The sequence below is a fragment of the Limulus polyphemus genome, unplaced genomic scaffold (genome assembly GCF_000517525.1).
Source record: "Limulus polyphemus unplaced genomic scaffold, Limulus_polyphemus-2.1.2 Scaffold791, whole genome shotgun sequence".
Lineage (NCBI taxonomy): Eukaryota > Metazoa > Arthropoda > Merostomata > Xiphosura > Limulidae > Limulus > Limulus polyphemus.
The window spans coordinates 372,946-392,240 of record NW_013666401.1 but is presented as its reverse complement, the minus strand read 5'-3'; the positions used below and the strand labels follow the sequence as shown (position 1 = coordinate 392,240).

Sequence of the window (19,295 nt, the reverse complement as noted above, 5' to 3'; positions counted from 1 at the left end):
AAGGAAAATAAAACAAGTTTCCATTTTAGTTATTATGAAGAATTTAATTAACTTAGGAAAATCATGTTGCTTTTCATAAAAGTTTGAAAAAGATTCTTTTTTGAATTTACCAACGAAGTTTATGATATTCTAAAGTTGTCCGTTGTTTCCACAGCTATTTTTCTTAAGGGCCTGACTAGTTGAGAAATAAATTGTTTTTATAATCATAGTGATGCCATTTTGTGGACGGGGTTGTCGTCCTGTACCGCAATTGATGATGGTTGACATCTTTCAATTTAGCTATGGTCAGTTTTTGAAATATTATTCCAATTTCCAGGATGATTCTTTAAAGATGCATACTCAGCTATAGCAGAATTTACCACCTTCCATTTTTAAACTGCTATATTAAATTCCTCAATAAAAATTATTAGATCTCCTCTGTTTAAGAAATCCAGAATTGTTTACAAAGTACATCGCACCAACTGCCTACGAACGTTATGTAAGTAAGACCGTGGGGCAACTGATAACTCCCATTAATTAACATAAAATAATTAAATGTGGAGACGGCTTATTTTCTGCTATAGCAGAACCTTTGTTACGTAGTGGGAAAGATATGAATGAAAACATGAAAATAAGTTTGAAGTGTGTAATGATTTTGAGCTTTGCCAGAAAATTAAATATGTTGCAGGGAAACTTTAGTTTGTTACTAACATATGTCAGTTTATAATACATCTTTTAATTTCACCTATGGGTTAAACAACACTTGTAAAAACGTGTGCAATATTATTGTAAAAACATTCAATGAACATTTAAGCTGTTGCTAATGCTTTCAACAAATTAACCTCGGAAGATAAAACTGTGAGCTGCACATTATAGTAATGCTTTCTGTAGCAACGAGACACGTGACTTCTACTATGGGGACTGACTGTGGCATAAGAATTTTCACTACATAGTGGAGATATGGTTGAAAATTATGTTAGAAAGTCTAGCGACTAAATTACATTTTGGAGGTGGTTAACATACTGAACTTGTCAGCAATTGCTTGAGCGCAATAATTCTTTCATAATTCAATATTCGTTATACTGTATTCGTTGATAAAAGATGTAGGACAAATGTTTAATAGTTATAATTACCTATAGTGCACCACCTAGGAACTACGATATTTTACGAAATTGGCCAATTATGCCACCCATACGTAGTAAAGATACACTTTGTCACCCCCTGACCCCAACATGTATATAAACTTTTACTTCTCTGAGGATTATTTGGAAAATAACTTGTTTTAGAAAACTGTTAGCGACGTGGTGTGATAGTAGCTTTTAATAAAGGTCAAAGATGATGCTCAGATGTCTATGTTGTGTTACAGACCTCGTAAAGTATTATTAGGACGACAACCGGGTGATTATGAGCCGTGAAAAGTTTATGAGTTTTCGTTTACAGACTGTTTGTTTTTGTTACTTAAATTCCGTGTAACACTCATAACTAACAAGATGGTTATCTGACTGTCATGTGGAAATGCAACATGCTCACTACATTTTGGAGTAAAGACTCGCTCTCAATAAAACAATATATTAAGTTTATGGTTTTTTTTAGAATAGCAGGCAAGCAATGGTCTTAGTTCTAATCAAATAGAAAACAAGTACCAAGAGACCATCCAATCATTTCTACGAGTGATCTTCCAAAATAATGTTCAGACTTTGTCATTATTTACATTCAAAGTTGTGGAAAATGTGCAAACAAAGAAAGCGTCAACAAATAAGAAGATACAACACTTCCATGTAATAACCTGACTCACTGACTTAGACACTCGAGCACGAAGACAATAATGGCTTAATTAGAATAACACCAGTGTACTAATACACATAAAGACGAAAACTTTACTGATTAAAGGTTATACACACTGACAACTCCAAAAGTTTATAAGCTTTCGTTTCAAATAGGCTAGTTTACTTTTGCTTTTTTCGTCTATCCCATTGGCAGCAGGTTTCTTTTTCACAATAAGATTCTTGGCTTAGTCTTATAGTTATAATTGAGCTTCTGAGTGTACAAAGATAACGTTCTGACTGTACGAGAGCATACGCACTATTCGTGTAGAAGAGACAAGATCGTTGACCGCATCAACGAGTACGTGGAAGGTTAAACTCTAAATGAAAATATAGTTGCGAATTCGAAGTTTCCGTATTCAACTTGTTCAAAGCCTTCTGTTACGTAATAATAATTTAGGTTTTTCATCAATACTCTACAATTATATGACACAGTAAATGTTTACTAAATAAGATATATTCGGTTATTAGTAAATTGGTAAACAGCGACTTACAAGCACAGTGAAGTGTGTGTTTTTGTTGTTGTTTTTTAGGGGAGGATATACTACATGTTGCGTCAGAACATGTGTCTGTCTTCTTCAGGTATATATGTCCTGTCGAAACGTAGTATGTTATTCAAAAAACAAATCATTTCATTGTGGTTATAAATCGTTGTTTACCAGTTTATTATTATATTAGCATAATGTGCTTCCATACTCAAGTGTATATTCGATTATTTGATAACGAATGTTTAAGCTTTATTTTGTATCAAAATTTAATAGAAATCTTCATAGACGGTTTCGATATTGCTTCAAATTATTATCTTCTTTGAAACATTTACAGCAATAATATAACTATTAAAAAATCACTCTGTGATAGAGAACGAGACGAAATTACATGAACTTACATTTTCATTAGTTCGTTAATGTATCTGGTACTGAAAGATTACTTTTGTTGTGGAAAAACTATTTACATTGTACAAGACGTGTAAAAACAGTCTCCGACTGAGTTGTCAAAGAAAATTATTGTATTATTCTGAAGATTAAACAGAAACTAAAATAACTTTCTCAGTTTTACTTTCCCTCTTTCTTTATTTTCTGAGACATTTTGTTTGTCAATAAATGTCACTAGAACTTTATAACGTGTAGCTGGTGACCGGTTTATGACTATGGTCGAAGTAAGCAGACAATTAATGAAACGGGGTGCTAGCTAACCGCAAGCAGTTACCACCAGCGTAAATAATAACTTGGTTCCCCAAAGGTTAATTCACCTTTGTCAATAAAGAACTGCCTTCTTCAGGGCTACTTACTTCCGTTTTGTTGCTGGTTATAATTTGTGAAACAAAGATTAGTTATTTTAAAAGCCATGCTTTTTTGTTTTGTGTTTAGGAGGGGACGTAAATAATAAAACCATATATTTCAGTTTTCAAGAAAGAGTATTCAGTATTAGAAATATTTTCATAAATAAAAAATAGCGATTTTTCTATGCAATAAGATGCTAGGTTTCACTGTATCGTGTAATGCTTAACTTCTATTACAACCACATGCAACTGTTTATTTCAATTTTCAACTAGAAAACGTAATGTTTTCCAAAACCACCATCCATCTCTGGCGCCATCTGGTGTGTGTGGTTTATATCTATATAAATATGAATATATGAGAGGCTAAATGTCCGTCTGTTCTCAAAACTCTTTCCACAATTAAAGTACGATTTGGATGAAACTTTTTCAACATCATAAGGGAAAGTTCCTAGCCAAGTTTCATTACAATTGGGTCTCTTATTAAAAACTTTATTTAGCTCATGTGTCCACTTTTTAAAATAAATATGTCAATAACAGCTTTACATCGCACAAAGGGAAGTTCTTCCCAGCAAGTATCCATATATAGCAAAAAAACATGTAGGGTCCAACTTAAAAACAAAAGAAAAATCGAAAAGTTTCCATTTGAACACATCTAAGCATTTCATAAACTTGAACAATTTCTATAATTGAATTACTATAAAGCTTTTGTTGTTTTTGTTTTTTGACGAACAGTTTTCATCAAGCTACATCTGTCTCATTTGTAAAATTCAATTAAGCTGTTTTACATGATATGATAACCAAATTTCTGCCAATTTTTTTTTTAACAAGCTATGTAAAATTTTAAAATGATTAAAATGAACTGGAATAACAGAAGGAACAATATCCAAGCTAGCGTTATCATTCGACTGATGCATATAGCTTTAAAATATTTTAATGGGGGTTAAGGCTTGGTACACACCGTAGCTGAAATATGGCATTAATTCTTTCTTTCAAGTAAATATAGTTAAAACCTCAACGTTGGTTTAAGCAAGCCAAAAATTAACACATTACTTTGTGTACGTAAAAATATTTTATTTCTTAACATATGTATGTAATCTGGATTCAAACATGCGAAATATTCGGAATTTGTTTTACATCATACTATTTTCATTTGTTTGTGTCCAAGCCTAAAGTTAAACAATAGACTATCTGCGCTCTGCCTATCGCGGGTATCGAACACAAACTTTTAGTGTTAAGTCCTAAAGCATACCGCTGAGTATGGGGAGGTGCACCATTTAATAAATTTATTTACTAATTCAATTTTTAGAATTACAAATAAATGAATGTAAAGGGATTAAGGCAAGAACTGTTTTAAATTAACTTTATTACGAAGAAAGATACCTAATTGTAAATGATGCAATTAGAATAGAATATGTGTTTATTGCACATTTGTTTCGTTGTCATAGTTTGAAGTATTGAAAGTAAAACATCTAAATCCACTTGCTTTTAATGCGTATGTAACATTATAGTTAAATAAGAATAATGTAATTAGTTTGATTTTTATCGTTAATTACAGTGAATATCTTCAAAATCACACTTTCTCATAAATGATATTCAAGAAATAAAAAGTAGCCAAATTTTTCCAATAATAACTCTTACCTACAACTAAATGTTGAATTTCTGTCAGTTGCATGAATTCAGGTTTAGTGAAAACACTTAAACTGAACAGTGTTTATACTGTCTTACAGTGGCTAATAACCATAAGCTTATAAGCTTACTTACTGTCTACTTATGTAGGGATTTTGTATGGTTCTATGTATTCATCCCTACCTTTTTTCTCTACTTTTTGGCATTGCCATCCATACATCATACATAATTTGTGCAAATTCTTTTTGCTTACTTGTTGATTAATAAGTTGGGTATCCTCACTGTCAGCAAATATTTTCGGCAATAATCCCAATAATACTTCACGGGATTCGTCCAGCTCAGGAGATTTTAGTTAGTCCTAAACCTATTTACTAAGGTAATAACAATGTAAAACAATAACAATAATAAAATATATGTAATAAAATGTATATTTAATAATGTATATATATTTATACTTAACATTTTAGCCAATGTTGTTAATGAACTAACATTAAAGAAATGTTAGAACCTTCTTATAAAACATAAACAAATTTGTTTGCTTCATTCACTATCACCGATTCCATATCCCTTAATTATATTGTTCATTTCCCGGCTTACTTCGAACCAGGGACCGTTATGAAGCACGAGAAGTCCTACGACTATGAACTGAGTGTGATGAAGGAATACCCTGTGATAGATCTTTTGAAAATAATTTCATCCCTTAGAGATACCGTGTGAACGCGAAAACAAAATTTAATGACAACAAATATCTCTGACGTCTTTCAGTAAAAATAAATAAAATATAGAATAAATAGTCTGAGCTAATTTTCTGTCTTCGCATAAAAAAAAAAATTGCCATTGATTACTTCCTTCTATTCGCCATACCAGTACATCATAGTAGCAAATACGTCTGGGATTCAAAGTACCGTACAACGGTGACGTCAGGGCGTGAACATTCATGGGTATATAATGCTATTCACATATAATGCAGTGTCGGGCTTAAATTCAGTACTCCAGAGTAGTTAAAATAAATTGTTATTTGCTTACAGGTTTTGCTAATTGCATCTAGTTTTAACTGTATTTGTAATCTATTTCGACATATACTGTAGTAATATATTTATATAATCATCGCCACGATAGAGCAGAAATAAACACCAACAGTAAAATTATAAGCTTCCTTGTGTCACACACATACATGTGTGTGTGTATATATATGTAAATATAACGAATTCCATGATATATGCGTTTTATACTATAGATATTAGATATTTATAGATTAACAAGAGTCGTCGTCAACGGTCAGCAAGAAAATAGTGAACCAAGTTTTGTAACTAATGCATGATAAAATACTCTTTCAATAAATAGAGAAAAAATGATACTAATGCAAGAAGGTTAGATCAGCGAAGTTCACAGTTTTCACTACAGCTCTGTTGAAATCATTTTAACATGATTTGTATGTTCTGAAAGGAATTCCAAATGGAACTGAACCGCGTATATAATTACCTTCACGATTACAGCTAATTTGTAGCACCTTCTTTAATCGTAAATCTCCTTGCTGCAACGCATATCTGCGCGTAAAAATATGCAAATGATGTTGATACGGCTAATATTTAACTTTATTTTGTGTTTTCCCAGTTGATTGTTAATTTCCAACCACATCGTACTGCAAAATTACTCGTTCTAGAGAACTTTTTTTATTGTACACTAAAATAAATCGTCTCCCAGTTATTAGTAATCCCAATGAAAGAGTCGTATCTAATAATAACTTTTTATTACCAACAAAAAACACAAAATATGTTAGCTAGATTTTTTTGGTTCTCTAATGATTTCTAATCAATCTTTCAAGTGTAAATAAAATTTCTGTTTAATTTCAACGTAATTCTTCTTCTAAAATTATGCTCTATGGGTTATTTGAAGAGCTTGAAACACCCGCGTAGCTAAACAACGGCCTAGCAAAACAATGTAGTGTCATAAGTCAAGAAATTAGAGTCACACTTTGAAAACTCCTGAGCAATGATAAAAGGTCACTGATTAAAAGTGATAAATTTCAATAGAAAATCTTGTTTTATTTGAAGACAAAAGTATACGTTTCCACCGCAAAGCCGATAATTTGCCAACTATACAGAGAATGCTGCTCAACTCACCATTTTCCGTCGAAAGAAAAATAAAGCGCAAGCTTCCAAACAAGTGACGTACGTTTACATGTACGAACTATTTTCTTTCTCAAGCTACTTTGTAATTTGAATCTTTTAGCTCTGAGTCTCTGTCGTTTTTGTTTTTCTTTACATTAAACTATATTCCACAAGTACGTCCTTTAGCCGTAAAAACAAAACAAACTAAACGATACCGTTACATGTTTTTAAATAATGTGTTTGATTTCACTTGTCTTAAGTGTTCTATTTAGGTTTGAAATATTAATTACGTCCTTTTTATGTTTTAAATGCAGTTTGCCAAATGAATTTTCAATGCCATTTCTGAGTGTCCTATTATTGAAAATTATACTTTCAAGTTATTATTTTTTCATTCTGAGGTTCACTAGATAAAATATTTTTCACAGTGAATGATGTTTTGTTCTTGTATTGTAATATGATATTTATGAGAGGTCATTCCCACCAGTTCTAGTGCGCAACTAGAAAAGTCAAAATATTCAATTTACGCCTAATTTTCCAATCAGATGAACATGCGAACTACTATTTCAATTTAAACTGAATATTTCGATATAGAACTAAGCAACTCACTGAGAATTATAATAAACGCAGTTTAATTATTTTTCAGTCAAATGTTAAAACATATGGTTATGTCTACACGTTTTTTTTTGTTTGTTTGTTTTCACAGTTTGGATTAATTCATACGTCTCATGGAGATTATACAATTGAACCAGTGCCCTCTAGGAGTGAAAGTACGAACTTTGATGATACACCTCAGAAGGCACATCACATGATTCAGTTAAGCCTGACTCATTCATCTGGAAAGAGCCGTAAAGGTTTTATGGAAAGGTGTCATTTAAAAGGTACATTTTCAATGTATGAAACCCTAAAAACTACTTATTTTTACAAGCAACAAGTTATAACGTTAAAATATTAAAAGTAGTAAGTGAAAAATGAAAGGTATGAAAGTAGAAGAAATGTTTTAATTTGTTAGTTACTTCCAAGGAAGTGAATCCAAAATGTCATTTCCTCGCTAATAATCGATATAGTTTGTATACAAGTACAGTAAAATTTGAATTCGTGTATTATTCAGGCTTAGTGTGTTCATTGGTCCAAACATGTTAAATAGTTCCTGCTTTATTCTTAATGTAAACTTTTCACTAAACATATAATGGATTTATGTTTAATAGAAATGGCTTATAAATAATTCTGTCAGCCTATGCAAAGTATAATAAATCATTTATAATAGCATAAAGAAAAGCATAGGAGTTACCACAAGGACTAACAAATATTTTGAAAAAAATCGGTAAGCATTTCATTACCATAAAATATAAACCAACTTCTTCCCCTTAACAATTGATATAGATATTAATCCATGGGCCACGACTCAAAATTTCACTTATTGGTGCCATCTTGGGGGGCAAAGTCTGACTATAATTTTTGAATTAGTATATGCCTATAGTATATATATATATATTGATATAATAACCATTGTAAAGAGGTAGCTTAGTGGTGGTAATAAGCTGTTTATTGTGCCCACTCCTGGAAGACATTTTGCTGCCGTCCCTGTTGTTTGGTTTACAAAGGACATGAATAAATACAAGAGAAAGTCATGTTTATAATGTTATTTTCATTAATGCACGATCTTACAATGTCTGTGGAACAGTGCAGAAGCAATGTAGTGTAATAGTATATGCTAACATTGACAGACCTGAAATGTAAAAAAAAATGTAGAGTTCTTTGGTTTAATGTATCAAAACATAAACATTATAATAAATGAGAGATTTTGTTCGCTGTCATTTACATATACTCTCTGATTATGAAGATATCTGTGAATAAAATTAAGCTGGTACCTAGGACCACTTTGCTGAATGACATTTAATCCCATATACTTATATTTGGGTTGTATTACAACCACTTCGTAAAACTGGTTTATATTTTCAGTATTTTTATTAGGTAAATTATCTTCTTTTTAGTTAATATTTTAGTTACTTGAATCCAGACATTTCTTTATGAATTGATGCATTATTGAACCCCCGAGAAGATCATTAGGAATATTAAAACAATGTTGGTAGATACCTTTAAAGGTTGTCATGTGCGCGAAAGAACTAGAAACTGTTGAAAGTGTGATTTCTTGACTGTAAATGACTAAAGTCAGCAAAATGATATTCGGAATACATGGCAGATTAAATGTATATATATAAAAGTAATGGGATAGAGCCCATGAATATGTAGCAGAAATCATTGGCAACCATAATGTGATAATTGTGTCCAACACAGAATTTAAGGATAAACTGTTTTCAACACTCGAGTTCAAGAGCATGCCAGTTCCTAAGTGTTTAAATCTTATATCAGACAACATAACACAGACAGTAGCAGTCATTTAGCCTACAGATAGCCTAAACATGTGACACACATGGCTTCAGTACACTCTGCCCATCGTCATAATCATCATTTATAATGTTATTTCCAGTATAACATAATTTTACATTATCTTTGAAACAATACAGAATATAGTAAATGGTGAAGTTCCTCTAGATACGTGAGCTTCCACAAGAAAAAAAATCACAAATATTCAATGCAGTCATGTACTCGTAAGAACCAGTAATTGCTGGAAATCTAATTTCTTGGGCGTATATGGCTAAGGAAAATAAAGCATTTATAATACATGGCAGATTAAATATAAAGAATATGACAGTTATGGAACACGGGCCAAGAACATGCAGCATAATTAATACAAAATCATAATTTGACAATCATGTCCAACAGATAATTTAAGGATACAACGTTTTCAACATTCAAGTTCAAGAACATGTGTATTTAAGTATTCAGAGTTTATATACACAGCAACATAAACCAGACAGCAGCAGTCATTTAGTGTGCACACAGCCTAAACATGGGACACGCATGGCTTCAATGCACTCGACCAATCATTATCTTCATCGTCATCTGAGTTGCCAAGTTCAACAAGGACCTCTTTTTCCTTCTTCTGGTCGTTTCATGTCTGTACATGTTAAACCATAGCAAAGAAAGGCAAGAGCAACGTGGCAGCTTGCAGAGACGCAGACACTTACTGGATAGCAGTTCCAAGACTGCATCTCGGAGCTAGTGGTGTGCACATCCACTGAATGACTAGAAGTCCATCATCATCTGTAGTCCATCCAAACCCTTTTGAATTTGGTACATCAGTGTGACTTTGAATACAGCACTTTCAGATTGCTGGTTAGTAGTTCGCACAGTGTGCATGCATGTAGAGGCAGTCCCTGCATGGTGGAAGCTGACTTGATTCAATCTCTCCTCATTTGGCAAAGAAGAGCTGGTACCTCAGCTCATTCACCTTGTGAGTGCTGGTCATTGTTGAATACAGGTTGCAGGTAAACTGTTCTATCTTCTCAGTTCTGCAGGTACTTCTCAGTGGTTTCTGTACCCAAGCTGAACTGAAAATCCATCTTGCATGAATTCATCATGGACATCTTGGTGTTAAATGGGCAGATGCAACATCTGGGTATAGTAGTATGAAATGTAGTGTGAATAATTGACCCTTTCATATGCAAAGCACCAGGGGCTCATTGCACAACTACAGGCTAGATGCAACATCCAGTTCCTTCTTTTGATGCCAGAATGAGGCCCAGAAAAATCTCGACCATATTGAAATATGAAAGCCAAAATGTAGAGACTTCTGTTGCTATTTTTGAAGAAATCCAAGTAGGCTTGAAATAGCTCAATAATGCAGGCACGTGATTTGTTCTCAATTACTTCCTGCAGCTTCATTTGTGAAACTTCCTGATACAGGCTGCTGATATTCTTCAGTGTCACATTCAGGTGGATAAGGGCGTCTTCGTGAGTGGCTTGCAACCAGAAGAAGAATCTCTTCCACGCTAGTCTCATGAGTGTCTTCCACACCAGTTTTGAAGCCTTACTGCTCTGTTGTATTTGCAGCCATCCATCGAACCAGCAATAGAGCCTTCGACAATAACACCAGACTCGATGCATAGATTTCATATTCCAGCATCTTGGAAACGATTTCCAATGGTTGACAGGAGTGTGCATATGGTGTTGATTGCTCCAAGCCTAACGATAACTATCTGCTTGAACTTGTCAGGTTATTTCCATATCATCCCGGCAGCCTTTGTGTATAAAACTTGTTGGACTGTTCTAAAGACTGTATAATACTTAGTGACTTCTTCAGCACTTCGTTAGCAGTAGACATTTGTGTTGCATATGCGTTGATTGTGGGTAGACAGCCAATGTTGCCCTGAATGACTCTGTCATCACCTCGAGTCATGGTGTTAAAGCCAGTCCAGCTGCTGATTGATTGGCCTTCTTCCTTGGACGTGTGTACCAGACAATGTTTTTCACTCTCGCATGCTGGACAATGGCGGAGTTAGCCTCTACACTTTCAGTTTGGGATGGCCATTCCCTTTGCCCAACATTGTATCTGGGCAGAAACAGTGGTCAAGTACTGATACTTCTTTTCTTGATTTTATCAACAGGAGGCAATGTTTTAGATGGCTGCAAGTCAGCTGCCTTCGCCTGAATGGCAATTCCATTAACTCTGTGGGATGTCTCCTCACCACTGATGGTCCCCCTCAAATCAATCAATGTTGTTCCAGGCTAGGGTTATGAAAACTTCAGGAAAGGCGACGTTATCTTCTGACAGTGAAATCTTCTGCAGACACGGGGTTGTGTCAATCTCTTTCCATCTGGGAGTAGGATACACTGTGACCAAGTTGGTTGAGGGTCTGAATGAGCTCTACATTCCCAATCAGAGACTTAACTGCAAATGGAGAATGATGTGTTTGAGTGGCTTTGTCTTTCCCTGAGTGATAGCATATACCAAGTCATTACCAAAAGAGCTTATGAACTATTTAACTTATTGGGATGCTTGGCCATGGTCCTTGGTGCCAGTCAGCAAATATCGTAGAATATGGATGACAGACACTGGGATAATGGATCTACTCTTCTCCACTTCCACTACCTGCAGCGGCCAGGTTTGGGGAAATTTTTCGTTTTTCATGTCTGCTCTCATCTGCAGGGCTGCCTTGGCTATAACGTCTTCTGCAGTGAGACATTTCAGTGTCTGCAGCTTCATTTTTAGGATGTGGTTAGCTTTAGCAAGTTCAGTTATTGACAAGTTTTCAGGATAGAGAGGAAGTTTCCCTTTCCCATTGGGGAAGATATACAAAGCTTCACCAAACACGCTTTCTAGCCTTCTGTAGAGGTGCTTCTTAGAGAAATCTTTCACCTGTTCAATGCCAAGAGAATTCATTGATGTAACCAATTTAGACGTGAGACCAGCCATCGCTGTCACCCGTGAGTTGGTGAAAAGCTCATTTCAAATAAATAGGAATACTTTCATGTAAGTGAGTTAGAGCTTCATCGTTGTTGTCTTCGTCACGTGTTGCACTGCTGGTAGCCTTTTCCTTTCATGTGTATGATCTGTAGCATGATATATGATAGTGAACTTCTGCTGCTACCAGATCTCTGCTCACGATAACAAGCATTTTACTATACATTTTCTTCATGGCTGTATTTCTGATGCTGGCATCTGCTCGCAGCTCACAACAGTGTATAAGAGATTCTCTTGATTTCTGTGCGCGAAGACACTTGTTGGTTTTCTAACAAAAGATGCATGCTATGTCATAAACTCTAGAAGCTGTGCTTGATCTTTGTCTAGATGATTTCCTAAGTCTGGCGTTATTTTCAGGCTCATCTTTATTGTCCTGCTTTTTGCTGATAGCATCAAGAAGTTTCTTCTTTGTGAAGATACTGCAGCATTTTCGATGATGGTGAACTGGTGGGATTTCGCCCTCCAGCCAGTATTTTGCCAGGTCCAAAATTGGGGCATGTTTTCTTATTCGGACTGCATTTAGCAAAGTATTCCATGAATATGAACTTTGCGGAGATACCAGCTTTGAGTCTCCCTTGTCATCATTGAAATAGATGAGGCAATCCATGCATTGCCGCTTTGACGGCAAGGTATCGTTCATCTCACCAGTGTCCATTTTCATTCAGTCACCTGCAATATATAAAACATGAACCTTTCCTCTATAAATATAATAGTTCTAATCTCTGCACTAATTTACCTAAATAACTAAAATGTAATCATTAGAATACTCCCCATACGGAAGGGAGTGATTTGAAGCAAATATGCACACATCTGTAACAAACATGTCTAAAAGGCCCAGCATGACCAGGTGGTTAGGGCGCTCGACTCGCAATCTGAATTAAATTTTCGGGAACTTATCAAACTGTTTACAAGCATCTTTCGAGAGTTTCTTTGAAACAGGGAACACTTTATTCCAAGTTTAACTGTTGAATCTTTGTCGATACAAGTGGGCCACTAATATTTGTAATTAAAATCGTAAAGAAACTGTTAGTACCAGTCACGGTCAACTTAATGCTAACAATATGCACTGAATTAGCTAGAAAATAAAATGCTGTGTGTGTGTGTAAAGCATGGTTATAGAAATCGTTTTTATACACTTATAAGTTCAATGTTTTTCTTAAACACACAAGCACCAGCCAGGCATTCTATAAAGGTCATTAACATCGGACCACAGAACCTAGGATTATGATATCTGTTAAATTAACATCATGTTAGTGAACCACGGGGAAGATGTCTAGTTATATAGAAGTTTCGAAGAATATTTTTTTCTTCTCTATTTACAACCTTTAAAGGAAAATATTTCTTAAATATGTAGCACATGAAAAATTTATTGTTTCCATACAATTATACGCAGTTGACATGGACAAAGTGCAGTAGAAAGCTGTTTTTCTACGATTCGTCCTCAAAGGAAGAGCATTGTTCTATCGTCCCTTCATTCATATAACGAACTGCTCTCGCCAGAAGTGGATAATTTATATACAAGTTCGTATATACAAGTTCTATTTATCAATACCTATAATACACAATAAATATGAACATGTCATTAATTGTACTGTCGCTTGAATTATTAAGACAGTAAAGTTTTAACTTTTGGCTTTAGGAAAATATGACTCGGCGTGTTTTGTTAAGTTAAGACACCGCCCTTACATTTGAAAGTATTCTAAGCTATTCAGTTACGGTTTCTTTGAAGTACACATTCTACATTTTGCCAACTGATAAGTTGGTGTTCTTTTAAGACCTACGTTACAACTTTAATCTAGAAAACGAATGTTCACATAGATATTTAACAAAGACATTTCCGTTTAGCTAATAGTCTGGTGTGATTGTAGAGTCTGCAGTTTTTCTAAGCATTTTTTCGTTAAACATGCAGAAAATACATGTATTGTTTTCACTAGTGTTTCTTCTCATTGAAAAAGAAATTGAAAAAATACTTACTGTTGCTTTCATTCATGTTTATATAACATCAATTTATACATAATAGTTTGGAAAGATAACTATTATGTATGAATCGGTAACATATAACTGATGCTTCTTAACTTTTTTTGCAATTAAGAATTATTGATGTAAATTAATCATTTGTTTTCTCCCCACTAAAATGTGTAATTCCAGTGAAGAAAAGAAATTATTCGTGAATAAACCATAAAATTACTGATGTAGTATAATATTTTCTTTGTTTCTTTGATAAATTGAAACAAAAGTTTTCAAGCAGAAGACAAAATATATTTTATTTAATGTGATTACTGTCTCAAAACACAAGTCAATATTCTGCCAAAACGCAAAAATCTTATGTTCCTGAGTTCTTTGTTGTCAACTATTACTCTTAACATCTCAATTGAACTTTCCTGGAGATGAGTTACAGAAAGACTGTAGTTGTACTTTACTGGAGCAGTGTTGCAGAAGGAGCCTAATTGTAAATTGCTCAAAATTATATTAGCGAATCAGTTTTACAACATTAAAATATTAGGTACATATCCCAGTAAGTGTTTATGACGCACAAAAGTGTGCTGTAAGCACAACTATGAGGTTTGAATCTAATGAAACATCAGTTTTACGATCATTTTTGTGTGTTATTATTAGGGAAAAAGAAAGAAGTTAACATCGATTTTACCTTTCAAATAAACCCAAACAAACGATGCAGCTTGTAGAAAAAGTCGTTTAAAATGAAACAAAAATTCATTTCAATTTTTGAGAAAGAGTAAATTCTGATAATTTTTATTGTTAAGTTACATTTTCTTACCAGATAGTGTACGGATTAGATTGTAATTTTAAGCAGTAACTCCTTTTTCTATAGATATATATGGTGTGTGGTTAGCATATATTAAATATCGTAAAGATAAATTCAAAAAAGGTAATAATACTTCTTATACCACAAAACTCCTTTATTCAACAATTTTGAACAACGACCCAATATATTACCCAACTTTCATAGTTGTACTACCTTAGTCACCTTTCATTATAGTTTATAGTGTTGAAATTCACAGAAAGTTTGAAAGAACAATTTTTCTACAAACATAATATATTCGCGAAGGAAAATGATGCTTATATTTATCTTGTTATGTTTTCCCCATTTTATAAATTATTACTTTCGGAATTCCAAGGGCTCCAGATGATAAGGAAAAAAAGGATTGTAAAATAATACTTCGTAAATCTATCAGATTATGAGGCTGTCAAAATTTGCTGTAATAATACTTCAGAAGGTCTCCTTATGCAAGTTTCAGCACGTGGTCACAGATGGGTCAGGGGCAAAATAAGAAATGTACGAAAGATCCACTAACCTATTTACATCATGTCATTTTGTAGTATACAGTTTCGATTCTTCTCCAATATAGTACATACCTACAATTCACTTATAGCTAGCCGAATTATTTTATCTCGTATTGATGTCAAGGGTTTGATCCTGCAACATACTATTGGAGAAGGGGGTCGGGGTTAACGTCACATACAAAAACTTCTGCCTGTGTTTTAATGTTTACAGTGTATGTTTAAGTGGTGTTTAGCAAGGTTTAACCATTTTTCTGCAGATTATCCAAACTTCTTAAATTCCGAAACTCTAGCGTGTTTGGCAAGTGAAGCCATTCAGTGTCGTAAAAATTACAAAATTATAAAACATTTACGCGATGAAGAAGGAATGCAACTATTTATATTTGTCGAAGAAAACTTAAGAATATGAGCCTGCCATCATTGACATTTCTCAAGCCAAATATCTTGTAATCTTTGAATATATATACTAAAGGAAGAGAAAAATTATTTACTTTTGCCCCGGTTTTCTGAGTCTTATCGACACTTTATTGTATGCAAAATACTTAAAAGTAAGGAGCAGAGTTGTAAGGATTCTACACCTTTTACTGTTTTCAATTATACAGTGCTCACAGCAGTATATTAGCTGGAATATATTAAGTGAAAGCTCCTTTATTTTTCAACAGTATTGTTATATATATACTTGCGAGATCTTAGTAACATAACAACTCTACGCTAGTTCTTAAGAAAATTTGTAAAATTTAAATTAAAAATTGTTATATAGACAATTTTCTATCGTCTCAGTTGGTGAGACCCGGCATGGCGGGTCACGGGTTCGAATCCGCATCCCACCAAACATGCTCACCCTGTCAGCCGTGGGGACGTTATAATGTGACGGTCAATCCCACTATTCGTTGGTAAAAGAGTAGCCCAAGAGTTGGCGGTGGGTGGTGATAACTAGCTCCCTTCCCTCTAGTCTTACACTGCTAAATTAGGGACGGCTAGCGCAGATAGCCCTCGTGTAGCTTTGCGCGAAATTCAAAACAAACAAACAATCTTTTTTCCTGGAAATGGCAAGATTGATCATTTTTTCCTACTACTAATTATTCGAGTAATGAAAAAAAAAGGAGTAGAAAATAATTGAATTGTTATTTATAATTGAAACATTTAGGGCGCAATATCTCTTACTTGGTTTTAACACAATGTCAGTTTTGTAATTTAACGCTGCGCGTTACCACGGTTTATTACTTTACATGCATTTTTTTGTTCGTCTTTGATCTGAATAAAGAAAATAAATTTTATCCTTGTATATTAAGATGCAGTTAGAGAACTGTGTGTGTGTGGAATAATATTTAACGGACTTTACACTGTCCTTGAAAGATAACGGCTTTAAATATCTTGACACTAGAATGTAATAATTACTTGATTACCGAAATGAAATGCACTCAAAACGTAGTCCAGCTTATAGAAAGTGAAGCCTAATGAAATTGTGAGACATATGATGAACATATGAGGTTACCGCCAGCAATTTTTAAGATACCGACATATTCACCTTTAAAACGTATATTTCGAATGTTATTATTCATAAAGATTTCTTGTAATTTCCTTGGCTACCCACAAGTTAACGTATTGAAGCTTGAAGCGATGAATGTGTGGATTCATTCTTATTAGTACCGTCTTTGTTTGTAACTATTGTAAATTCAATTTAAGCGCAGTATGAAAATAATAACATATAGTGCTGTAATACATCTAAGACATTGAATACGTTATTTGAAATATTAGGATTTCACGAAACTTAAGAACTTGCAGAAGTTGAACAAACAGTTCGTAAATCAGTTAACAATAGACATGACTTTTTTACGTACGTATATATTGATGTGCAATAAGGTACATAAAATTTAAAATTTAATTATTGTATTAGCTAACTAAATATCTATTGAACTCTTAGATAACTTTAAATCAAACAAAATAGTACCAAACCCCTGGTATTAGATAGGAACATAAGTATAGATAAGTCTTATTATTACGTAGTGGTTGTGATTATTTCTTAATAAGGGGAACTTTGTGTAAAAAATGCATATAGACTGAAAAATAATCTAAAACCTTCAAACCTTCTTAATTGCCATGAATTTTGTTGTAGGTTTTGAATCTTGACATTGTTATATATATTTCATGTTAATAAATCCTATTAGAGGTTTCATATCCTATCTACTTCTTTACATTTTCCAGTTACAGTTGTTAATTTACTTGTATGTATATAACAATAATTTTTATTTCATTCTGTAAAGAGCTATTCTATATCTTGTTGTATCCTGTCAGTTATTTATCTCCGTTTTCGTTTTCAGTTAAACTATATGTTGCAGAACTTACCCGAAGATTTATCATGTAAATCGATGTTTGAAACTGTCTGTATATTTCTGTCGTAAGGGGTTACATGTCTCAGTAGATTTTAATCCTTATTACACACATGACTTGCGTGTAACTTGTGTGGGTGTTGAGATAGGAAACTCAAATGTTTAGATTAGCAGCACAACGACTCAGTGAAGAAGTAAGCATAAAAAAATGACGCAGTTACCTTATAACCAGCTTAGATAAGGTTCAAGACACAAAGTGGATGCAGCTACATGTCGGGGATTTAGAATATTCCTTGTATTTAATGGCATTCGGGAAAAAGTTGAAGTATGGATCACATTGAGGAACCAGTACCACCCAGAAATAGATCTGCAAGCCACAGCCATACTAGGCTAAGAGTGCCATCTTGTAATTGTTAAGAATCTATGAACATGAATTTCAGGGGCAAAAACCGTCCAAGGCACCAGTATACAACATAAGAAGGACTGATATCTGGAAAATCGACACAAGTTGCATGTTCATAAGTTGCTTCCAGGATATATACATTCAACCATCATATATTTCAATTAACTGGAGAATGAAATAGGTTTTCATGCTATTCCATACGACGACATACTATTAAAGTTTATGGACACAGCACATATCGAATTTTGTGCAATCAACTATTTAAATGGGAGCTAGAGGACTGCCGACTTCGTACACTAAGTGGATTATGGAAAGCTACAGAAAGAGAGAAGTGGACATGATTTGGACATGACAACAGCTTTACAACGGAGCCTCTTGCAATGGAAACTATGCTGCAGAACTACGATAAAAGGCATAGTCGTCAGATAGAGCATCACAGGACTTAGTGGTATGGGCTGTAACGACGTGGTGAGGCACCAAAATCGTCTTGATTTAACGTAGTCAACCTCTATATATATATGAAAAATATTGATTTCAGAAAACTTGATTATATAATTGTTCTCTTCCGTTTAACATAAACATCTGGTGAACTTTATCGCCTGTATATCTGTTTCATCGCGCGATTAATAAAGATAAGAAATTCACATTCGCTTGATTTATAAATCATTGCTTATATCTTCATGATGCAAGCCTCGGGTAAGTTCATTTATAAGTATGGTAAATTGTAATGTATTATTTAAATGAAAGTGTTTCTGCATATTTATCTAACCTTTCAAAGAAGTCGAATGTGGCCTAGAGGATAATACGCAGACTGCGAATCCGAGGGTTCATGGTTCACATCCCATTGCTGCAAATTCGCACACTGTACTTTGGGGCCCTGCGGGTATTATATGAGTAACGGTTAAATCCCATCATTCGATTCGAGTGGGCCCGGCATGGCCAGGTGGATAGGGCACTCGACTTGCAATCTGGAGGTCGCGGGTTCGAATCCCCGTCCCACCAAACGTGCTCGCCCTTTCAGCCGTGGGGGTGTTATAATGTAACGGTCAGTCCCACTATTCGTTGGTAAAAAGAGTAGC

The 19,295-nt window shown here is 34.1% G+C and overlaps 1 protein-coding gene across 2 annotated transcripts in view; it reads left to right on the top strand.

Moving 5' to 3' along the window:
- LOC106460539 (A disintegrin and metalloproteinase with thrombospondin motifs 20-like) overlaps positions 1 to 19,295 on the top strand; it is a 138,647-nt gene that overhangs the window by 22,247 nt on the left and 97,105 nt on the right. For both annotated transcript variants that reach the window (XM_022387283.1, XM_022387284.1), the window contains exon 3: positions 7,522 to 7,696. In XM_022387283.1, coding sequence (XP_022242991.1) covers positions 7,522 to 7,696 — 175 coding nt within the window. The remainder of the gene's footprint in view (positions 1 to 7,521; positions 7,697 to 19,295) is intronic.